The sequence below is a fragment of the Alligator sinensis genome, unplaced genomic scaffold (assembly GCF_000455745.1).
Source record: "Alligator sinensis unplaced genomic scaffold, ASM45574v1 scaffold830_1, whole genome shotgun sequence".
Taxonomy (NCBI): domain Eukaryota; kingdom Metazoa; phylum Chordata; order Crocodylia; family Alligatoridae; genus Alligator; species Alligator sinensis.
In genome coordinates, this window is record NW_005842309.1 from 1,365,024 (window position 1) to 1,389,232 (window position 24,209).

Genomic DNA, 24,209 nt, shown 5'->3' on the forward strand with positions numbered 1-24,209 from the left:
GGGGGGAGGGGGCTGGTGCAGCAGAGCCACGCTGCCACACTACCCACACTGCCCTGCTGTGTTCACTCTGACGGGGGTGCCGGAGCCAGAGCAGTTCCTTCCCTCCTCATCCACCCCCCTGTGCCATTGCAGGTGGGGCTGAGGAGGCTGCTTCAGCTCTCTTACAGCAGGGGGTGCTGCTCGGCTGGGCTGGAGCAGACATGCTGGGGTGGAGGCTATCCTGCTGGACTTGTGAAGAAGGGGTTAGTGGAGGGAAGGGATTTCAGTGCATCCTGGGATGCCATGGGACTGAGACTTAACGTGTTGGGAGGAAGAGGAAAGCCCCGAGAGAATACTCTGAGCAAAATACTGTAGGGATGATATGGTGTTTGAACTGGATGCTCTGTCTACCCATGCATCTTACACCTGTTAGTTTTTGAAGAGCTGGAAAAGAGGGTCCTAGAGAAGATTTGGCTGTATTGAGCCAAGAGGGGAACATTTGGAGGACGATCATGGCCAGGCTCCTGTAATTGTTATTGTGTATTAGGGTCTTTTTCAAGGGTATGTAGCCATCAGGTGATTTCTTGATTAAATACTTTAGAGTGAAACTAGACAAAACAGAAGCTTCCAGTTGGGAAATATTGCAGACATGTTATTTATATGTTGTTTGCTCCATTGCCGTGGTTGAAACCACAGCAAGACCCTTGAGTCCAATATAAACGGAGTTTTGCATCTGTGACACAGATGCATTTTCCCAAAAGAAAGACCATTAGGAGGCAGTGGGCCAAACTGCCCTCAGTTACACTGCTGTAATCTCATCATTGTCAATTGCTGTCATGCACCTGTTAAGCAGCTGCAGTGTTCAACCCCAGAGGTGGCGATGTCAGACAGGTGTTTGAGGAGATTCAATGAGACTGCCTCTCTGCAAATAAAAGCAGAACTTTGCCCCAAAATTTAAGGCTGAATTTTAGCTAGTGAATGAAAATTAATAGTATTTTTTTCTATTTGTAGTACAGTCTTTGAAACTTAAAAATAAAATCTGCTTTGCTGCTATACTTCCTTTGTAGGTACCCCCCACCCACACACACATTAGGTTGCAGGTTTGCTCAGATGAAGTCAGTTCTTCAGTATCAGTGTGACCAAGATGAAGTGTTTTGGTTTGGCTATAACACAGTCAGTTCTTGTGGATTTGGTATTTCTCACAAACCATTTTTCTAGCTCTAGCATGAGCTGTCCTGGTCTCTGCTTTACACACAAGTTATGTATTTGATTTTTTTTCTAGGGCTGACTCCCTAGTTCTAGCACCTTGAAAAAACTGATTTGTGCACTGCATTATTGTCTGAAAGACCACATACAATACAGGGAAATCTATCTAAATACAGCATCTCAGCTGGGCAATCTTGTGTCCCAAGAGAACCTGAAGCATAGTGGATACAGTTCACATTCTCCTTTCAAAAAAAGATCCACTGTCATTAAAGAATCTTTCTTTGTCTCTCATGTGGCTAGTTAGGATAGGTTTGCCTGTATTGATTTTTTTTTTTAAGCTCTTATACCCTTTGAACTAGTTTTTGTGTGCTTGACATGGTTTGTTGCTTCTGCAGGACAGGGCAGGCTGGTGAGTGTCTGAAGCCAATTGTTTTATATTGAACTTTCTAGGTCTCCTCTCATCATGAGGCTGGCATACAAGAGTAGGTTCCAGTTGAGAGAGATTTTGCAGACCTCTTGCTTAATTCTTGGCAGGCGTTGTAGAGCAGCTCTGGGTGTTCTTTCTCTTGGAACCTCAGCTGGACTAATTTGCAGATATCAATAAAAAGTGTGGCCACATGGGGAGGAAGTCTGTACTGGATGCTCAGTGAATGCCAGCTCTTTTCCTAGTTACCTGAGCATAAATGCGGAATAATACTGAGGTAACAAATACTGAGGCATTATTACACAAGCAAGCGCTGCAGTGCCGGGCACTTTGAAAAGTGCCCGGCGCTGTGACACTTCCAGTTGTATAAGTGGCAAAATGCACATCAGCGCTAAAAAAATGGCAGCAGCGTGCTTTTAAAACTAAAACATATTGGAGGTACTTTAGTTCAAAAGCACACCGCTGCCATTTTCTCTGTGCTGATATGCATTTCACCACTTATACAACTGCATGCGGCACAGCACAGTTCACCTCAGTTTGTGTATGCAGCGGACTCGATTGAGTCTGCTACAAAGCAGCGGATCTTCAACGTATCACAGAACAAAAAAGTATGCATATAAATGCCCAAATAGCAGAATGCAGGCATGTCTATATGTGCATTAACGCGTTTTAGTTAATGCACATTAAATCTAGTACCTCTGGGCATTTATACGCATACTCTTTGGTCCTGCGATGTGCTGGAGATCTACCTCTTCAGAGCAGACTCAATTAATTGAGTGTGCTCTGCATGCAAGCTGACGTGCACTGCACTGCATCACGTGCAGGTGTATAAGCAGCAAAATGTGCACCTGTGCACAGAAAATGGCAGTGATGTGCACCTTCTAGCACCGCCACCAGTTTTTGAGCACTGACATGCATTTTGCCACATACACAGCTAAAAGTGTTGCAGCACCAAAAAAGCACCCAGCACTGCGGCGCTTGCATGTCTAAAAATGTCCTCCATTGTGAGGTACTAAGAAAATGCACATTATTAGCCTGTCTTAATGTGTATTAACTAAATAGCATGGGAGTCCTATTCATGTGCAGCGAGGCTTCTCCGATGCACTATAATTACAGCGCATTGGAGCAGACCCGATTAATCAAATCTGTTTGAGTGTTGTAATTAGTGTACTCCAGCAGACTCCAGCATCATGTGTATCAGCATCCCTGTGCTGAAAAATGGCAGCAGGGGCACTTTAACTAAAGCTCATTCAACAAGCTTCAGTTAAAGCTCCCTGCCACCATTTTTCAGCGCAGGGATGCTGATACACATGATACTCCAGGCACTTTAATTAAAGTGGTTCTTGGAACTGCTCTAATTAAACCAACCACCCCCTCCAACCATCTCAGAGCACATGTATAAATGCTCCTGGCTTTTAAGTGATGCTTAATGTGCCTATTTTAATTTGTGTTAACTAAATAGCACATTTTTAGTGATGCTTTAATGTGCATTAAAATAGGCTAATGTAGATTAAAGCACACATGTAGATGCCCCATGCTTTGCAGACACTTCAGAACAAATTCATCTCTTGTGTCATCAACAGAATTACACCAGTGTCTCCTCCTTGTATCCCATACAGTGAGACTTTGGCTCTGATTCTGGGTTACATATTGTCCCTGTAAGGGGTGTAAGCTAGGGCTGTGCGAAGCTTCGGTCCCTTATTCGATTCGGTGGAGATTCAGCCCAATTCAGTGGCTGAATCTCTTAATCTGAATTGATTTAGGAGACCCTTTAATCTCTCTGAATTGAACTGGAACCCTCTGAATCTGTTCGGAGAGATTTGGAAAAATTCAGCAACTCAGATATAGACATAGCTTTAAATGTTTTTTTCTAAAGACCTTAGGTAGCAGGTGGCTTATGAATGCTGTGATGGTGGGGTGGATGGAGCATCCCACAGGAACGCCAAGGGGTCCCCAGTGCACTCAGCAGCAGACCTGGAAGTGGACCAGAAGCACTTCTGTTCTACTTCCAGGTCCACCTGGGAGTGCGCTGGGGGGCCCCCCATACCCCCCAACTTGGTGACTGGTGCTTCCTAGGTCCCATCCGCAGCTGATCACTGAGCCAGGGTGGGCGCGGGGGGGGGGGGGGGGCCATACGCCCCGGGGCGGGGGGGGGGGCGCTATACGCTCAGTGGTGGACCCAGAAGTGGACTGGAAGCATTCCTATGGGACGCTCCATCCGCCCCAGCATCGCAGTGGTCACGAGCTGCGCCTGGTACCTTGAGGTGTGTAGAAAAAACATTTTAAGCTATGTCTGTGTCCAACTTGCTGATTCTCCGCATTTGCATCAAATCTTCAGATTCAGATTCAGTTGAATCAAATCATGGACAGTGATCCGAATCAACGAATCAAATCGTTGTCCCCGATTCAGGCCGAATCTGAATCGAATACGGGCCATTTCGCACACCCCTAGTGTAAGGTACAAGGCCCAGACATCTGGCAGAAATAGAAATTTGGAAATTTCCTTAATGTAGAAATGTACAGGCAGATAATGGAGCAGTATCAGGGCATGTCAAGGAAAGTCTCTGGGGTGATGGTTCTGCAGTGCAATTTGCTCCATTCTGACTACTGCAAATGGCCACATTTTATAAGCTAGTGATAGGCTGTGGACTTAACGGTAACATAAAACCACCCCAGCTCTCCCACCCTTTGAGTTGCACAGGGCTTGGAGTCATTGTTTTTACATTCAATTCTGGCATTTTAACCAGAAAGTTGTAGAAAAATTGAATTAGAGTCAGTGAGAGAATAAAAATGATTAAGGGGCTAGAAAGACTGACTTGGAGAAAAGAATAAAATAGATAAATATGTTTCAGTTCCCTTAAAGGCAAATTGGGAGGACAAAATGATAATGGTCTGCAGAATTTAGTGGCTCTGAATGCCAAGGAAAAAGGAGCAATGCTCGACTGGTACAGGGAAAGAATCAAGGGAACATGGAAGCACTAGGAAGTCAGAAAAAGGAGATAATGTTCCAAGCCTTGTAACTGAATGGTCTTGGACAGGTCACTTAAGTAAGTTGTCTCTCTCTCTGTTCCCAGATAGTGTCAGAAACATGCTTTCTGTGTACTGCATCTTTCTGGTTCTAAACATTGTGTGTGCCAGTTCAGAAGTCACTTGGTATGTAGGGAGTAAGCTGGAAGGCAAATGTCTTTTGCTCTTTCAAGAAGACTTTGCTTTCCTTCTCTCTTATCATTCTCTATATACAGTATATGAACACATTAAAAATATAAGAACATATTCTTAATATAAGAAGAAATTAATTTTCTCTGTGCTTAGAAAATAATTGCCTTTTCCCTCCAGACTAATTGGGCTAATGCATATCACAGAACTAGCTTTGAGATCTAGGGATTAAAAAGTACTGCTAACACTATAATGAAACACTTCTGGAATGCTTGACAAGTGTGGTCCAAAATGTTGTACAACAGTGAAACCACAGAGTGCCTAAATATAATGCTTTTAAATACAAAGGTATAATTTTTATTAACAATAATCTGATCCAGAGGATTATAGCAGGGAGCGATTGAGCAACGAATCACTGTAAACTAATAAGAAAAGGAAAAAATGGCCACTGGTGAGATCTAGTAGATGGGCTAATCTCCATAGTGAAACTGTAATAGTTTACCTGCCTGAGGATACTTCAAACTGGACTGGTTAATGAAGTTGAGAATATACTGGAAATAGTCTTGTCCTGTCAAAGACTGGGGTTGGAACTGTGGGATTAGGTGCAATAGCAGGTTTTCCCTTGTCTAGTATCTGAGATATTTGCTAGGATGTAGAGGAAGAGGGTAAATGTGGAAGCTCCTTCTCAAACTGCTTTGAGGTGGGCACACAGCTCTTGAACTGTAGTTAGCAGACAGCCATATACTTTGCATGAGCAAGCATTTGAAAATTGAGACAGCACAGTACATGCACATTTTCCAAGCCATTATAGTAATCAGTATGCATTCAAAGAAGTCTTGTGAATGTCCCAGAGACCTGTTAAGGTTAATTGACTATTTGAAGTTGTCACCACAAACTCTCCTAAAGAGTGATTTTTACTGACTCAAATTGGCAGTTGTATGTCACCTGCCTACATGGCTCTGAAATTAGTTGCTCTTTTTACTGGAGTTAAAAGTCCTAAGGCAGGGGTGGGCAAAATGTGGCCTGGGAGGCCAGATGTGGCCTGCCAGGGCAGTCTATCCAGCCCATGGGGCCCCTAAAAATTTAGAAAATTAATAGTTATCTGCCCCTGGTTGCCTGTCATGTGGCCCTTGATGGCTTGCCAAAACTCAGTAAGTGGCCCTCCACCTGAAATACTTGCCCACCCCATCCTAAGGAGACTAAAGGGGCAAAGAACAAGCGTGTATGTATACAACTGCACTCAACTTGACCAAATAGAGGTCAAATCTATCTTATCTATACCGCAAGGTGGTAGAAGAGAGTCTTCATTAAACCACATAGCAGGTGCCTGTGTTTTTGGAATAGGAGGAAGCAGGTTTTCCCCATACTCTCACAGTAAGCAGAACAGTGGCTACACTGGAGTCCCACATGGCCCTGGCTGTGGTAAAATAGCAAATTCCAAGTCTTGTTCATTTGAATTAAAATATTAGTAAAAAATATTACTTTTTTTTTCTGAACTGTATCAGCCAGCACGGAGGTTGGCAATCTGTAGCATGCGGCAGATTGTGGAGGGGCAGGGAGCAGAAAGCAGAGCAGCATATTGGGCAAGGGAAGGGGATTGGAGTGGAACTTAGAAAGAATATGGGAGTTAATTTATGGCATGCCTTCCAAAAAAGGTTGACCCCCAAATTAACTAGCAGGCCACAGCCCAGTCTCTGCAGAGCTCACCAACCTCAGCCTACTGCAGAACTCCCTAATTTGCTTTCCGCTAGGCTCACTGCTGCTTCAGTCAGCAGGCATTTTGCAGCTATACACTACACTGAAATCCTGTGACGGGGAGTCCAAGTGCTGAGCTCAGGTATAGTCAAAAGAGATCTAGTTGTTTAAAATGCATTTGCAATTGCCTGTGAGTCTTTCCACAGATTCTGTGGCTTCTAGCAGGATTTCCACACTCCAGTGGGGTTGGTCTCGCCCCAGGAAAGGCTCTCCCAATAAAGTCCTGATGCCAGAGTGGAGGCTTTTATGACTGAAGTTCCTCATGAAAAATTACAGACTTTGAGTGGATTGTTTTAAGATCTAGGGGGTGCATAAAAGAGCCAACATTCACAAACCTCATCACATCAGATCAAGAAAGTAAATATCCTCAACGTTGCTAATGGGTGCATCCAACATGAAAGTGTATAAAAACAAGAATTCTTTCTAGCTTAGTTTACATAAGAGTCTCCAGTCAAAAACATCCCTGAAACTTATTCTTATAGAGCTGAAGTGTTCTGTTGTTCCAGTCCTGGAAACAGATGTATGATTAATGTTAGTCAAGTTTGCAGCCTTAGGCTCTTAGTCTCTACACACATGATTTTTTTTTTAAGCAGAATTTTCACCAATGTTATGATAAGCAAATGGAAAAAACTGTTAGTGTTATCGACAATGTACGTGACTTAAATGATTAACCATGCATCCTTAGTATTGGCAAATGCAGCTGCCTTTGTGTGTGTGTGTGTCTTTGTGTGTGTGAACAGATATCATGCATTGCACTCACAAATATAAGATTGTTATACATGCTACATCAACCAGTGATCTAACCCTTAGGAACCAGAAGACAAGCGTACAGACCCTGTGACAGGCTTTGCATTCAGGGGTTGTGGAGGTCTTCATTTATTTGACAATCTGTATTATGATTCCTGTCTGATTGTCAGTAGGGCTTGATCAAGGGACCTTAAACTCTACAGCATAAACTGCTAATACTTGTGCCAAGGCAGGGGCTAATCCATTGTCTTAGAAAAGTTAGTAGGATATTATCTTTCAGGTAACAGGTTGAGATTCTGCCTAAAGAATCTCAACAAAGAAATCTAATATCACTAGGCTGCTATCTATACCTTACAGACTCCTGTACAATCTCAGTCTCCAACTGAAAATCTGGCACCTTTGGTCAGTACTGAACTGTAGGAAAAAGAGAGAGACTCTGAAAAATATTTCTATTAAATCCATGTTGCACTAAGAACTGATGCAGGGCATGTGATCAGAATCAGAAAGGACCGCTGTTAGAAATCTCCATTATAACTGGCCTGTTCTGGGAAGGCATGTAAGTATGAACTATAAGCCAGACTCCGAACACTGGCCAACTAACCTGGTGTTCTGCTCACCAAAGGAAGAGGGATACTTCCCATAAACATTACTCTTGAACTGCTCGCTCAAGAAAAGCAGGAGGCTTTTGTGTTGTGGGGAAGTGAAGTTCTACAGAGAGAAGAGATGGATGAGGATTAAAATAGGCTTTTGGCAGTGTGGCTTGGTCTGGGGTTTTGTGGGGGTTTTTTTGTTTGTTTTTGCTTTTTGGGCTGTTTCAGTTCTCCCAGCTTCTTTTAACTGTCCTTACTAGTACTTTATTTGGGGGCTTTATGGATGGGGCAAGGGAAATTAAAAAAATGTTTGTTCTCAGCCAGGCTGCATAAATAAATGGACCAAGGAGGTAAGAGGCCTAAGAGGATTTGGAATGGATGTAGAGCTTTTATATAATTCTTTTAATCCAACCAAAATTATACATTGGTGAACATGACAGAAGGTTGTTTGGCTCATGTGAAATAGGAAGTCTTAGCCCATTTTCTAATTGGTGCTGACATCAGAAAAGCCAGTATACCCACTGCCACTTATACTCCTTTCTCTTTATTGACATTCTCCACAGAGAAGTGAAATAACTTGCCCATGGGTGTGGAAGAAAATGATGACAAAACTGTGAATGGAATCCAGGAGTCCTGGCCCACTGGTCATTCTTCAGCTTTAAACTCCCAGACTTAGGAATGGGAACACTATAAAATACAGAGCAAGATTTTGAGCTCCCAGTGATGGCTAGAGAATGGTATTTAGAAATTTGCTTTCAGAAATTGGCTTGTAGGGAGAGGAAATATTGCATTAGAACAATAGTCCAGGGAAATGGCAAGGGTTAATTAGTTTCTAAAGTCCATTTGTGGGAACAGTGTGGGGGAAACAGCAAGGAGATTCATGATCTCAGTATTTTAATACATCCAAGGGTCCAAGATTAGCATACAAACAGGCACATACATCTTGGGAAATTGGAAATATGCAGCAGTAAAACAACCACAATATTCCCTTAAGATCCAAAACAAGATACATTCATGCAGAATCAGCATCAGGTCACAATGACCAGCTGTAACCTAGTGAAAACCCCCTGGGATCCCCGGTTCTTCATTTGTGTGAATGACCAAATTAGGAGACTGGGAATGACTAAATTAAGATGTGTGCACATGATGTGTTTGAAAAACAGAAGACTATGTTGACAGGGCAGAACATGAACAGCATGATGGCCACAGGGAAACTAATCAATGGTACCCAGAAATAAAAAGGCAGCAGGAGGAAGAGAATACAAAAGGTTTTAATAAATCAGTGTGTTTTTTGCATGTCTTTGTATTTGTGGTATGTATACATTTGAAATGATTATGCCTTTCCCCCTTTTATACTCTACTTTTCAACTTCTGTGAATGTCCTCTGCCTAGACGAGGTTGGTAACCTACAACTGAATCCAACCTGTGAAGAGACTGGATCTAGCTGGCAGCAACTCAGGGAACCAGCAGCATGCTCCACCTCTGGCAGCAAAGGAGGAATCCTCAGGGTTTTAGCACCTGCTGTGTTCAATTTATTGCCTCTGCTGCAACATGAAGAGGTATCCCCTGGATCCCAGCACCTGCTTTTTCTATTCCCCAAACAGCATCTGGGAGGGCCAGGAGATGTGGGGCTGTGGCCTTCAGTGGGGGTTGGGTGGTAAGCAGCAGCCTACCTCTGGTTTAGACTTTAGGATCCACTATGCTCTTGGGGCTTTTGGAGTCTGTTACAGGGAGACACATTTTGATCTCAGACTTCAGTTCTTTCTTGTTTATCTAAACTGTTTTTAAGGATGCTTGAGATTGAAAATATTTTTGCTCTTTGCTGGGACATTGCAGCGTGTTCATGAGTGTGGTCATGTTTTTCTCTGATGAAGAGCAGTAATGCTTTGGTCAGGGGTAGGGTAGAGAGAACAGGTGATAGGAAGTTGAGTAAAAATTGAAAACGTCCTCCTGTTTTCATTAGCATGTGCAAAAGATACCATTGAGGAAGGATGTCCTGGTTTTCCAAAATAATTAATGCTTTAAAAACAACCAAAGCTGATTCTACCCACCATTTATTTACTCAACATGCAGTGCTGGCAGCTAGAGAAATAGCAGATCTTATATACTATTTGCCTAGTGCATTTCTTTCCCCTCTCTCTCCAGTTAGGGTATCTTCTTCTTTTTCTTTCCTTGTACAAATACATGTCTATTCTAAATATGCAGATAAAGCATACACAGATCACAGAAATCCTCACATGGGAAGAGAGCAATATCAACATTCGGATACCAGACCTGCATACCACTAGCTTGTGTTTTGTGTACATAAAAATGTTCCCCTCTAAACAGGCATTATGACAGTTTTGGAGAGAGAGATTTAAAAGCAGAGTGCACCCCAGGGGAGCTCATGCCTCTGAACCATTGGAGATGGAATGGCAGGGTGCCAGCCCCCAGAATAATGAGATTGAAAATGAGCTCAGACAGGTTGGATGTGATACTGCAGGGCCAACTGTGCTAAATATCTGCCTCTGTATCGGAATGCAGAGATCTCAGCTGCAATAACATATGCAGGGCAAAAACACATTCCATTTTAGGAGGGAGGCATCTTTTGTTATTGGGGCTTTCTTACATAGGTCCACGGTCCATCAGGGGGCAAAATTTGGCACGTGCCAACATAAAGTCAGGGTTCATCAGTGCTGCTGTTGAGCTTGAAAATGTTAACAAAGAGATCTAGTTTCCAGGCAACTTGATGGCACAGCATGTTAGTGCACCTTTTTAGTGCTTGGGCCATGAGTTCAAATTGTGACTTGTGTAGATGGTTCCATTCTGGCTTCTGTTTGTGTAAATTCCCAAATCATGCCAAACTCAGAGACCTGCCTTTTACCTCTCAAGAGGTTTGGTTCTTGAACAAGCAATGAATGATGAAAGTTGGAGCTGAGATGCATCAGCAGAGTACTGAGAAGGCTTGAGACTAGAGCAGTGGTTTTCAACCTCTTTTTCATTGGTGGATCCCTAAAATATTTCAAATGGAGGTGTGAACCCCTTTGGAAATTTTGAATGGAGATGTGGACACTTTTGAATGGTAAGTGTGGGTATTCACATACTTTTGATTGATCATAGTCATCTTTCATGGACACAGTCTGCAGACTCCCAGGCATCTGCAGACCACAGATTGAAAACCACTGGATTAGAGTATATTGTTGCTGTAGCAGGCCTGAGCTGAGGTGCATAGACAGAATGGGATCCATAATCCGAACTGCAATAGGAAGTTATACTTTCTACATATCTAACTTAGAAAGTTGTATATTTAGGCTAAGGTGTATTGGCAGAGCTGTGTTTAGAAAGGGGTTGTCCATATCTAGTGTAACATGGATGGTCAGAGTTTGCATGAGAGTTCTAGTGGCAGAGCTATGAAATTTAAGTTTGAAAACACTTGTCCGCTCTTTCATAAATACTAAATTTGTTCTCTCTCTTTTTGAAGTATGCTAATAGATTTATAAGAACAGAAACTATTGCCATGGAAAACCAGATCATGGTGCCTGATTGTATCATTTTGTCCAGTATTTTTTGCCCCACCTGTCAATGCAAAAAACAGTGCAAGGGAACCAACTAGATTGGTCCATGTTTCCAAAATGAAAAAGGGATGAGCTGTGAGTTGAATGTGGCTTGATTTCAGTGAGGTTACCTCACATGTTGGGTGTGCTTGACATGGAAGGGTTAGCATGGGTTATGTCCACAGTGGGGGTCTCACTGAAGCAAGGATGAATCACAGAAGAGATTCACTCAGGGATGAATCTCTACTGCAGGCCATGCAGCAAAAATGCCAGAAGGAAAAACTGTATTTAGGAAATCACTTCACTCCATGTGGTAAGAGACCTGAAGGGGTTTACTCAGGCAGAGGCTTAGAGGGACAATCAAAGGCCTGGACAAAGTACAGAAAAAAGGATGGTGTTTTGGCTGGAATGCCTGAGAGTAATTAACCCTTAGAGGGAAGTTAAAATGCTTAAGTTAAGGAGGTTGAGGTGGTATCACAATTATAACCTGGAAAGGAGAACATAGTTTAGCATAGAGAGCATAGATTACTTATTTCCTGTGGACATGGTTTTGTGTTGACTCCAGAAGGAATCAAGTTATTTTAGTCTGGGTGGGAACCAGAACTAACTCTCCAGAGATCAAGGGAAGCTGGGCACGTGTGCATGTGTGCTTTAATGCCCATTAGCCTATTTTAATGCACATTAAAGTATCACAAAAAAGTGCTCTTTAGTGAATGCACATTAAAATAGGTTAATGCACATTTTTCTAATACCTCACAATAGAAGGTGCCGTATACAAGCATGGCAGCTGCTCCGGTGCGCAGTATTACAGTGCATCAGAGCAAACTCAATTAATCAAGTCTGCCAAAGCATGGTAATTACTGTTCTCCAGCCAGCCTTTGTGTCTCATGTATCAGCATCGCGACACTTCAAAATGGTGGTGGGGGCGCTTGAACTAAAGCTCTTTGAAAGAGGGGATGCTGATACACGAGACACTGCGGCACTTTCATTACAGTAGCTCTCAGAGCCGCTATAATTCGTGCAGGTCCCCAGCCATAGGTAACCCTGTTTCTCTCCTAACACTGTTTGCCTGGACTTGGTTATTCACTTGACTTGTCTTGCAAGCATCAGGTATGAAAATAATTCAAAGTTCCTATTTCTCCTTTTTCCTTGGCTAACTATTTTTCTAACTTTATGGATAATGAGATTGAGATGAGGTAAAATTTTGGTATGGAAACCAGCACATATTCCCATAAGGGACTGTGCATCAGAACTCTGAGCTGAGATAAGTGACCTTCAGTTCTGCCCTGTTCCAGGAACTGAGAAAACTATTTCACTAACAATAGCAAGTTCATGTTCTCCTTTAATTCCCTGCCATCAGATCTGAACTGTTCTGGGTGAACACAGGTACTTTCAATTATTTTTTTCTTTTATAATTCTTGAATAACATTTTAAAAAGGAATGCTCCCCCCCTCCCCCCCAAAAACACCTTTCTGAATCTTGTAGCCAGAAGCCATGGGAATATTATTCATAGTACGTGTGAAGCAAGGAGCAGGTTCATTTCTGTAATGATGAGGCTAGCCAGTGATGATTCTGAGGTAACAGCAATCTTCCAAGACCAGATAGTAGCAGCAGCACAATATTAATACAGACTTTCTCCCCAAAAACAAAAACTTTAAAAATGATTTTAAGATCTGAAACTGGCCTCTGTCCAGTTTTTTCTTGGCAGATCTAAGCACACATTGCAGCCTATTGATTCTAAAGTCTAGCTAAGTTTTGCAGGGGCTGTGAATAACAGAAAATTTATTTCTCTGCCTGGCAGAAAGAAAAGCTTCTCTGGGTCTTTTTTTTTTAAGAAACTATTTTTCTCTCTAACAATAGATGTAGTCAGTTATCTGTCCTGGTACAGTGTCTTCCCTCACAAGTTCTCACTGTATTTTACATTAACAAACTGAGCTTTGCAATGGGGTTTGCAGATTTGGGGAGGAAAGGAAAAGAGGTATGTGACCATTAAATAATTTATCTGGGGAGCCTAGGAGGTTGGAAAGCAGAATTAGGACTATAACCTTAATCCCTTTACTTACACCTATCAGTACATTCCCATGGGCATAAATCAGCACTGACAGGACTAAACCTTGGATTGTTGTATTCTGTAGCAAAGTTTATACTGACCTCCAAATGGCCCCCTGATTTGGCACCATATATAACTGGGAAAAAATGAAAATCTGACAAGGTTCATCTTTTAAAATGTCTAGTGCAAGTCATGATAGCTTGGTATAATATACCTGGACTGTTCCAAGGCATACACCATTTTGATTAAAAAAACTTGCATTATATTTACATAACAGGGCACATATTTGATGCATTAAAATTGGCTGAATGAGATATCTTAAAATGGAGATATCAGTGGGTGTGTCTGCACAAGATGCTTTACTGTGCAATGGACTAATGTAATGAACAGTAAACTTCACAGTCTAAATGTGTGCAGCAATTACTGTGTAGTAGATTAGTCTAATGCTCCATTTTCTAGTATTTATAGATACAAATACTGGAAAATGGCACATTCAATTATTGCACCAAAGCACATGTGTAGATGTTAACCGAAAGCAAATTGCTCTTGGTCAGCCTAGGTAGCTGGGAGCCATAGGGAGAGGGAGAGCTGTCCTGGCTCCACGGGACACTGTCTCAAAACAGGCTTTTTTGAAATCAGTTAACCTTGCCATTGCCCTGGGCCATTGTTCTAATGCATATTTACTTTACCTACAAGCCAGTTGCCAAAAGCAAACCTCTAAATACCATTTTCCAGCCATCATGATCAACTCTTACACTTTGCCAGATTATTGTGTCCATTTCTGATGCCCACACTTCAAGAAAGTTGTGGAAATACAAGACTGAGTTTAAAGGAGGGTCACGAAAATGACCCACAGGTTGGAAAATGAGCCTTACAATGTGAATCTTGAAGAAGTTCAGCCTATTCAGTTGGTCCAAGAGAAGGTTGAATAGTGTCTCGATTAGTGGGTATAGGTACTTACTGGAGAAAAAGTGCTCCAGAAGAACTGGGAACTGGAAATTTAGATTAGAAGAGTGTGTTTTATTTCAAGGTTGAGTTTATGTAGCACTGAGGCTGAGTGAGCATTAGAAAGCTGTACCAGGAGATGCAATTGACTGACCATCATGTTAATCTTGCCTTGAATACTCTTTCTAAAAAATTCATTTTGATTACACTTTTAAGGAGAAATTCTTTGGCCTCTGTGTACAGGGCTGGGGAGATCTAGTTCCTTTTCTCATCCCCTTTCTTTGTGAGCTCTCAGCAGGATGGGATTGCTCACATTGTCCTCAGCATGCTCATAACAATTGCAGCTCTGTATTAAAACAGTGACTGCAAACTACTCTTATCCTTCGGAGCTTGGGATAACCTTCAGAATTCCCCCCACCTCTGCAACACCTCATGTATAATTTGACTTCTGGATTTTATTTTTATTTTGCTTTCATCTGAAACATTGGAGGCTTGTAATAGCAGGAGACGAGATCGTAGGTCAGGGGGGCCAGTCTACATTTTCAGATTTTACTGATTTTCACCAATAAATTCCCTGATTTTTTTTTAATTGAAGTTATTGGTTTTTACTGATTTACACACATTTTTACTGATTTGGGCCCATTTTTCAGTTCACTCAATTTTACCAGGTACAGTAAAATCCCTCTTAACTAGCACGAGTGGGGAATGGCTGGGGGTGCCGGTAAGCTAAAAGTGCCAGTTACCTGAGGCACAGGTTTCCAGCCAGCTCTTGATGCTATGCGCACTCTGGGGGGGCTGCGGGCTGGGGGACTGCACTGGACAATCATCCCAAGTGCAGATCCGGGGGCACACCCCCCCTGGGAAGAGCCCAGTGCAGCCCCCCAGCCCACAGCCCTCCTGAGGTACATGTAGCAGCAAGAGCCATGCTCCCCCATTCCTGCACCCTGCACCCACTGACAGTTCCCTCTGCTTTGCTCCCTGCGGCAGCCCCAGGAGCGGCCAGTGGGCTGTGCCCCACCCCTTCCCTCACCCGAGCCTTACTCCCTCCCTCCCTCCCTGCCTCAGGAACGTATTATTATTTTCCCCGATTTAAACCAGTTTTTTTTTCTTTACTTCCATTTATCCCAATTTCAACCCAATGTTTATGTCTGGAAGATAAACCCTGAAAAATTCCTGGATTTTTTTTTTTTAAATAAAAACTGAAAATACGGAACGCTAGGTATATCTCACTTAATACTTCCCTGCAATTGCAGGGGGTCAGGCATTGGTGATGCCTTGGTCTCTCTACCTGTGGCACATATGTTTTAGTTTTTTAGCTTTTGAGGAATGATATATTTGGTCAAACTAAAATCTTTGGGCTTGATAGAGTATTTTTGTGGAACTTAATGGCCTATGACATACAGGAAGTATAAATACTTGATCTCATGAGCACTTCTGGCCTCAGTTTTTATGGAACTATGGAGTTTGGTGTCTTCTAGTCAGGCTAAAAGCCAGAAAGTGTCTCTTTTCCTGGCAACTATAACTGAAACCTATGATGATAAAGAATTCTGATGATAAATCCTAGTTTCCCCTTTTTGTAAGGTTTATTTCAGTAATTTTTAGGATGACTGATTTATGCTTGTATAGATCCCCCTTGAAAATATAATGGAAGCACTGAAACATAGCTGTCTCAACAGTGGAACACATCAACTGCATAATAGTAGCAGAAACATTATGCAACCTTAGGACACAGAACAAAGAAGACAATTCAATTAAAAGTTGAAGTGGGCAGAGTAGCATAGTATAGTGATTCAAGCCAGAATATGCTTAGGTGCCCAAAGCTTAAACCCTCTGGACCTGGGGGGAAAAATGTCCTCACAAATACTTCCCATTCTATTCCTTACACAGAATGGTGGGAGCACTACAATAGTTTATGTCTCATAGCAGTAAGTGCAGTGTACTGTTGGTATTAGGGCCGTGCGAAGCTTCGGGTGCTGATTTGATTCGGACGAGATTCAGCTCAGTTCAGTGGCTGAATCTCCAAATCCAAATTGAATCGGGACCAATAAAAAGGTTGAATCAATTCGAAGCTCTCTAAATCCATTTGGAAAAGATTCAGAGAGCTTCGATAATTGGGGCAGTTTCTGCCCACTGCAGCAGGGACCTGGAACTGGACTCAGAGCTGGTAAGTAGGGGGCAGGGGAGGGGACCATGGAGGGACCCCTGCCAGATCCCATTCCCTGCCTGCTCCCACAGCCCCCCGAATGCCCCCGACCCCTGCCCACTTCACCAGCCCCTCCCATGGCTGCCCCGCCTGCCCCAGCTCCCGGTCCTTTAAAAAAAGCCTGTACTCACCAGGTGCTGCTGGGTGTGGGGGGTGATCCCTGTTTCCCCCCACTGCCCCACGCCACATGTGGGGCCTCTGCCATGAGCCACACAACCCCTGCCTGCTCTCCGACCCCCACATGGCTGCCCCACTCACCCTAGCTCCCGGCCCTTTAAAAAAAGCCCCTACTCACCAGGTGCTGCCTGGTGGGGGGGGGGGGGGATCCCCATTGCCCCATGCTGCATGGGGGGTTCTGCCACAAGTCCCCTGATCCCCCCACTGCCCAGCCCCCCATGGCTGCCTTGCCCACCCCAGCTTCTCCAGTTTAAGTAAAAAAACCTAAAAAACCCTGGCCTGACCAGCTCGTGCAGTGGCCTCAGGGCTTTTGAGGGTTCATGTAGAGCCCCCCACACACACACAGCATGGGGCAATGGGGGGCAGTAGGAACCCCCCCACCAGGTAGGAACCAGTGAATACAGGGTTTTGGGAGGGTTTTTTTAAAGGGAGCTGGGGCAGATGGGGCAGCTGTGGGGGGGTGGGGCCAGCCATTGCCGGGGCTGGGAGAGTGGGTTGGGGATGGGCCTGTGTGATTCAGAGATTCAGCAGCAGCTGAATCAGTTCAGGACAGTGATTTGAATCACTGCATCGAATCACTGTCCCCCAAATCAGCTGAATCCGAAGTGAATACTAGCTGCTTCGCACAGGCCTAGTTGATATACCCAAGTTAGCTAGCTAGATTGTGTACTCCTAGTAGCATAGCTGCAGCAGCACAGAGCTCAGCATAAACTGCATTACCTGCTGTAGTGGGACCTGGGCTAAAGGGCTGCACTGGTGTGGGGCCCTGGTGCCTCACTCTCAATAGGTGTTCTCACCCACTTTGTTTTATATCACACCTGCCACAACTTGATGTTAAATGAAAAAGGATATCAGCAGGTGGTACCTGACCACAGTGGGGTTCATTGAGAAGGGTGCAGGTCTCAGTGTCTGGGCATCTTTTGTGGGGCTCCACTTCCCCTACACCACACCCCCTCTCCCCAACCCCCTTTCCACCTGGGGGTTTCTGTGCGGTGATTGGGGTATGTGCCTGGCCCCCTAGGTTCCTGCCTTCACATAATGGAAAAAAAGGTTCAGCTTGGAAAGAAAAACAGAAGGATCTAGGACCAATGTGGGCTGACCAACCCCTGTTTCCTTGGCAAGCATCTACCACCAATGATATCTGTATTGCATTAGCATTAATAAAGAAATACAGCATAAATAAGGGTGTCCATTGTCTATTTACAGGCCGAACTTCGGCCTTATAGTTTATGTCCGCTGCCTTCCTGGACAGCTAGGTTCTTTGGGGTTTGCCCTGCAGTCATGGGCCTGGTTCACAAGGTGAGCCTGTATCAGACTCATTCTGGTAAGTAGGTGGGGGTACCCCCATGAAGCCCTTGGAGGTACCTGGTCTCCAGTGTCCGCAGAGTGGTCCGGTCCTGCTGTGGGAGCCAGTGCCTAGTTGGTGTTGAGTGAGGCATCCTTGGCTTCCATGGAGAGAAGCAGTGTAGCCCACTGCCTATACCAGTTCCTCCCCTTCCTTGGGGTTGGTCATGCCTGTGAGGGAAGTTCCAGGTTGACCTGAACCAACCTGGACCCCTTCCTGCTCCCACGTGCCCTGCAGCTGCAGCCAGTTGGTGGGAGCGTATCTGGGGCTCATCATTGGCTGCAGCTGTAGCCTCCCAGCTCTAGGTGGCACCAGGCATGCTGGCCACCAGTGTTGCCAGGTGTACAATAACTATTGTATTTGTACAAAAATTTCAACCCTTGTATGATAGATAATACTACAAATGTTCAAAATGTATGATAATTTTTGAAGCAATTAATTGATGCAGCATATGCGTAACCCAAGTCACTCTCAGGGAGGCCTAACCAACTTTGGGGCTCACTGTCAGCACTTTCTTATGACTCTTTGCCTCAGAATAAAGAAATGCTTCAACTTTGACAACCCAATTCTCACTCGCTGACTGTAGATTTACAGTGAGCAATATAAAGTAACTGCATAACGCTCATATAACTAAATCTCATTATGTAATGTTGCAGGCTTGCCAGTGGCAGCCCGGTGCACTGACTTCGAGGAGGTTCAAAGTGATTGGTGGGGTATTTCCCCTTCCCCACCAATCAGGTGATGGCAGTAAAATTTGCACCACCTTCTGCTTTCCCTTACCTTCGCTTGCTATTAACTCCTTGTTTCCCTTGCCACCTTTATATTCCAGACATCTCAATTTAATTAGGTCTTCCCATGGATCACCCTTTTCCCTCCCGACCCCCTCCACCCCTTGCTTTCCCCTCTCCTATTTCTACTCCCACCACTTTCCCTTTCCTTCCCTGCATTTATAACCTTTTCCCTTTTTCCCATTCCATCTACCTACTGCTCTGCCCCTCTCATTTCTCTTTCTTTCATGTCCTGTTCCCTTTTTCTATTTGGACCTTATACAAAATCCTATTTAGCGCTAATGTGTTAAGCCATTTTTTGCATAGAGCAGCTGCTTAGCTGCTGCTCTCTGATTTCTCAGGATTGAGAAGGGGGAGGGAGGGGGCTGATACAGTGGTCTTCAGAGGCCTCCTTGGCAATTTCAAAAAAACTCTGAAACCTGTAAACATCCAAAAATCTCATAAAATCCTGTAAGCAAAATAGTTTGAGCCACAGACAGTTCTTGACCTAGTTTAATGAGCTGTCTGAATCCAGAAACACTTACTGCGTCCTACAGAAACTAGAAGCGTAGGATTGAGTGGACAGATGGAACTCTAAGGCGAGTTTTCTAAGCCAACCTGGTGTGAACTACATATTCTGGGCCACAGATATGCTACATGTCTTGCATAGGTAATGCAATTCTCCCTAAAGAGGGAGTAGGGGACTGGTGGTGAGGAACCTCCTGAATTCTCCATTTTTAACCTCTCCCAACCAAGTGTCATCCAGAAACAAAGCCTCTCCATTTGGCTATGGAGTATGCAAAATGAACATGGTGTTCTGTTTTTTCTACATCCTCCTCTTAGCCTTCCCAGCAAACAGAATAAGACAATCCAAGCATCCAATCCAAGCATCCTTCTCCATGTAGCAACATATAGGTATGTCTACACTGTAGCCATGGTAGCTACTGCAGCTTGTACAGTCATCACTAAACTAACTTAGGCACTACTAGTGATCTGTTTACTCAGCCTCCCTAGCAGCCTATTTACTCAGTATCTTGGGCAGTGTAGCAGGGACCCAGCCCAGACCCACACTCACCAGGGTGATGTCTACTGGGATGTTTCTTGGCCCACGAAATCCCGGGCCATTGCAGCAGCCAATGACGAGGATTTTACTGCTTCTGGCCTTTCATATACCCCGAACACCAACTGCAGCTTGGCTAATTTCAGTTTCCAAAACAAAATGGGAAAATTCTAATCGAGCCTCCTGTGACTGAGTCTGCTCTTCTGCATCTTTTGCTTCTGGCTCTGTATTCTCAAGGGGGGAGGCAGAAAGGAGCAAAGGGCTTAAAAGCCTTCTTTTTTTAATCAAAATACGTGATCTCGTCCAGAGTTAGTTTGAAGCCTCATTTAAGAGGAAAACTTTGCATTTAATCTACAGGCCTATTAGGGAAACAACACAGCAGGAACTAGTTAGACTGTTGGGCATGAAATAGACTTGCTAATAAACCTCTGGTTTATGCCACACTCCCAAGACACTAAACTTTTATTTAAACAAACATGTTTGTGCTGTGGACTTATACAGCTTGTCTATATAAGCTATAATTATTTTAATTCAGAGAATTATAAGTCTTGTCTATATAAGTCTATAATTATTTTAATTCAGAGAAACAGTAAAACACTCCTGAGAAGGCTGATCTTCTTCCTGTCAGCGGGCTTGTTATTGTGGGCTAGCAATGGCCAGAAGATATTACAGTCACTTAAATTCATTGCAGACAAAAACAAAAACTGGAGGAAAAAAGGTCTTGCTTTAAAACTAAAATCTCCTTTCATTCACTTCCCTGTAATGCTGTCTACAGAGGCTGAAGTGTGACACATGTAGAGAGGCTGTGGCACATGTAGAGAACCATACCCTGGAGATGGTGTTTTGCTAATTGTTTTGACCTTTCATTGTGTTTGTCCTTGTTTTAGTTGCCTGGAGTTGGATTTCAGTCCATCCTTGGCACCTGGGGTCATAATTAGAGGCACATGCTGGCCACAGTGCAGCCTTAGACAAGGCCTCCTTTGTTCAAAGTCTGTACCCAAGACTCACAGGGTGATTGTATGTGCCTTCTTTGAGAGCTGAGCAAGGGATAGATGGACTTGGTGCTATTGCTCTCTGAGCTGAAGAGTAGAAGGCAGGACGCAAGAAATGTTGAGGAATTCTTGGTTAGATCCAAGGTAAGGGCAGTCAAAGTTCAATCACTTGATTTGAAGCTGGGGGCATGCTGTCTAAACAGTGCTGTCAATTTTAGAGCTATGTGCTGAATCCAGGGGTGGCCAACCTGTGGCATGGGTGCCACAGTGGCATGGGCAGCCTCTGTATGTGGATAGGCAACACAGTGGCAGATAGGGCAGGGAGCCGAAAGCTAAGCAGCAGATCAGACAGGGAGCATAGGGCAGGGAACACAAAGCAGAGCACAGCTTGGGCAGGGAAAAGGGATTAGAGTAGCATTCAGGGAGGATGCAGGGCTAATTTGAGGCATGCCTATTAAAAGGTTGGGTCCACTGGAGGAGGGAATACATGAGCAACACATGTCTGTGTGTACCTCACCAGCAGCTGCAGCCATTGCCCTGTTTTCCCCAAGGACTCAATATCTGAGTTTGGATTAGAATTTGAGAGACAGTGACTCCTGGACCTGTACTTGGATGACTTCTTTTGCCTTCTCTGGTAGATTTTGGAAGGGCATGAAGCATGTGGGAAGTGTCTGCATACCTTTTAAAATGCTGTAGAGAATTCGGATGAAACCCCTGAACAAACTATAACTATCCTTGGATCAGATGTAGCAAAGACCCTCTATTTCTCTGGCAGTATTGAAGAGTGGTTTTATAAAGGTGTTTTCTGTGTGGTCCACATATCAGAGAAACTCAAATTCAGGGTGGCTGTTTTTCAGCGAATAAAGCCTTTTTATAATAGGGTTGTTGGTTGTAGCCATGTTGGCCTAAGGACATAGGCAGACAAAGTTCTTTGGGTAAATGTGATATCTTTTATTATACTAACTAAATAGTTGGAAAAATTGTTCTTCGAAAGGTTTTGGACACAAACACCCTTCTTCAGGCACAGGGAGAGTCTGATGATGTTATGCATTCTTCATGGTGGAATAGAAGCCAATATGCAAAATGCAAATGTATGGCAGTGAGGATCAAAGGGAATGGGAGACAATAGGACCTCTTGTCTCTCATCCCTCTGATCCTCACTGCCACACATTTGCATTTTCACAGACCTGCATTCTGTATACTGGCTTCCATTCCACTATAGAGAACACATAATGCCAGCAGACTCTCCCTATGCCTGAAGAAGGGTGTTTGTGCCTGCAAGCTTGCAAAGAACATTTTTTTCCAATTATTTAGTTGGTCTAATACAAGATATATTTACCCAAAGAACCTTGTCTTACTGTATATTAGAACCAGGAAGTTATTAACAAGGCCAACAGCCACCAACTGTTGCACCTAAGTTTTTCTTGCTTTGCCTGCCAAAACACCTGACATATCTGAGAGGTCAGGTAGTGGCAGGGGAGGAACTTAACAGCTATCCTTTGTGCCATTCAATTTCTACCTTTGAAAAAACTGCAGTGCTTAGTGGGGACATTTTGGATCAGATGAGATGCAGTTAGGGAAATCAATAGCTTCTCAGCCTTTATGACAAAAAGCACAGTAAATATCATGTGCTTGTTTCTTATTATTCTGAGTCTTATTTTTGTTTTGACAAGCAAAGTATCTCTACCTCGCGGTTGAATTTTGGGCACCATATCAAAGAACATAAAACAGTTATTTTTCACTGTAAGTAGGTTGCACGTGTATGTGTACATGTGTGTGCATACAGGGGTGTAGGTTGTAGCTGTGTTGGTCTAAGGACATAGGCAGACAAGGTTCTTTGGGTGAATCTGATATCTTTTATTAGACCAACTTAAATAGTTGGAAAACAATTATTAAGCAAGCTTTTGGGTTCAAAAACCCTTTGTCAGGCTAAGGAAGTTTCTGCAGTTGGTGTGTGCTCTTCCTGGATGGAATGAAAAGTAAAGAAGCCAGAGGCTGGGCTGGTATGCATACAAGACAGGTAGTCCGTGAAAATGTAGATTGAGGAGTCAATGGGTGAGAGACAGGCTGGGAGGGAGGCTCTCACCCATTGACTCCTCAATCTACATTTTCACGGACTACCTGTCTTGTATGCATACCAGCCCAGCCTCTGGCTTCTTTACTTTTCATTCCATCCAGGAAGAGCACACACCAACTGCAGAAACTTCCTTAGCCTGACAAAGGGTTTTTGAACCCAAAAGCTTGCTTAATAATTGTTTTCCAACTATTTAAGTTGGTCTAATAAAAGATATCAGATTCACCTAAAGAACCTTGTCTGCCCATGTGCGTGCATCACATTTAAACCCAATATAAGATACAACAGGTCTTCTAAGTGTCTCTCTTTCTAACATACCAAACAGATGTGGACAATATGAACAATGTCTTCCCAGTTCATGGACTTATGGAGGAGACAGCAATAGGGTGGAGCAAAAGCTCCCATATTGGTTTGCATATGTAGAAAGCTTGTGTTACTTTTATTTTCTTATTAGTGTTGTATTTTGTGGGAACTGGTATTTAAAAACCCTAATAATCAGTGTTTGTCAAGTGTTAAATAACCTTTCTCAAATGAACCCCAAATTGGGTTTTATTAGTATTCTGTTATAAATTGAACACTTCAGCAGCAAGATTTGAAATGAATATCAAAGGATGACTTGCTTCCTTACTTGCCTGAAAAGACGTAGCCTGAGGCACATATTTAAGTTATTAAAAACCAAATTTATAATAAAAAACCTGCATGATTTAATAGCATTTTAAGGCCAAAGCCTGGTCTTCTTGAAGCTGAGTGTAGGAGTCTTTTCCTTTGACCTCAGAATTCTGTTTTACATTTCTGTGCTAAAATCAACTATTTTAAAAGGGATGAAATTATTTATTTTACCCTTTTTCTTCCTACAAAAAAGGCTGTGCTTGTGCTGTTGAGTATACATCTGAATACACTGGACCATGTGGCTGCAGGAACTGGAAGAGGAAGATGGCAACCTGATTGCTGACGTAAACCAGAGTTCCTAAATTTCTGGAAATAGTTGTCATCTAGTCCTATATTCCCAGCTCCAAAAGTAAGTGTAGTTTAATAAACAGGTATTTTGGAACCTGCCCAAAGAGTCCAGCTCCTAACAGCTGGTGGTTGGCCTATTTGGGTTCTCTTTTATTTTTTTTCTATCCATGAACCACAAATATTGTCACTGGGGCAGATCCTCATATAGTGTAAATTGTTAACACATTATTGAAGTCACTAGTGCTAGGA

At 43.4% G+C, this 24,209-nt stretch overlaps 1 protein-coding gene across 1 annotated transcript in view; it reads left to right on the plus strand.

The window, feature by feature from the left end:
* Positions 1-24,209, plus strand: part of CUNH8orf48 (chromosome unknown C8orf48 homolog) — a 163,931-nt gene that overhangs the window by 132,587 nt on the left and 7,135 nt on the right. The window contains exon 8 of the mRNA XM_025209813.1: positions 23,866-24,021. Within this exon, the coding sequence (XP_025065598.1) occupies positions 23,866-23,948 (83 nt within the window). The 3' untranslated portion in view covers positions 23,949-24,021. The remainder of the gene's footprint in view (positions 1-23,865; positions 24,022-24,209) is intronic.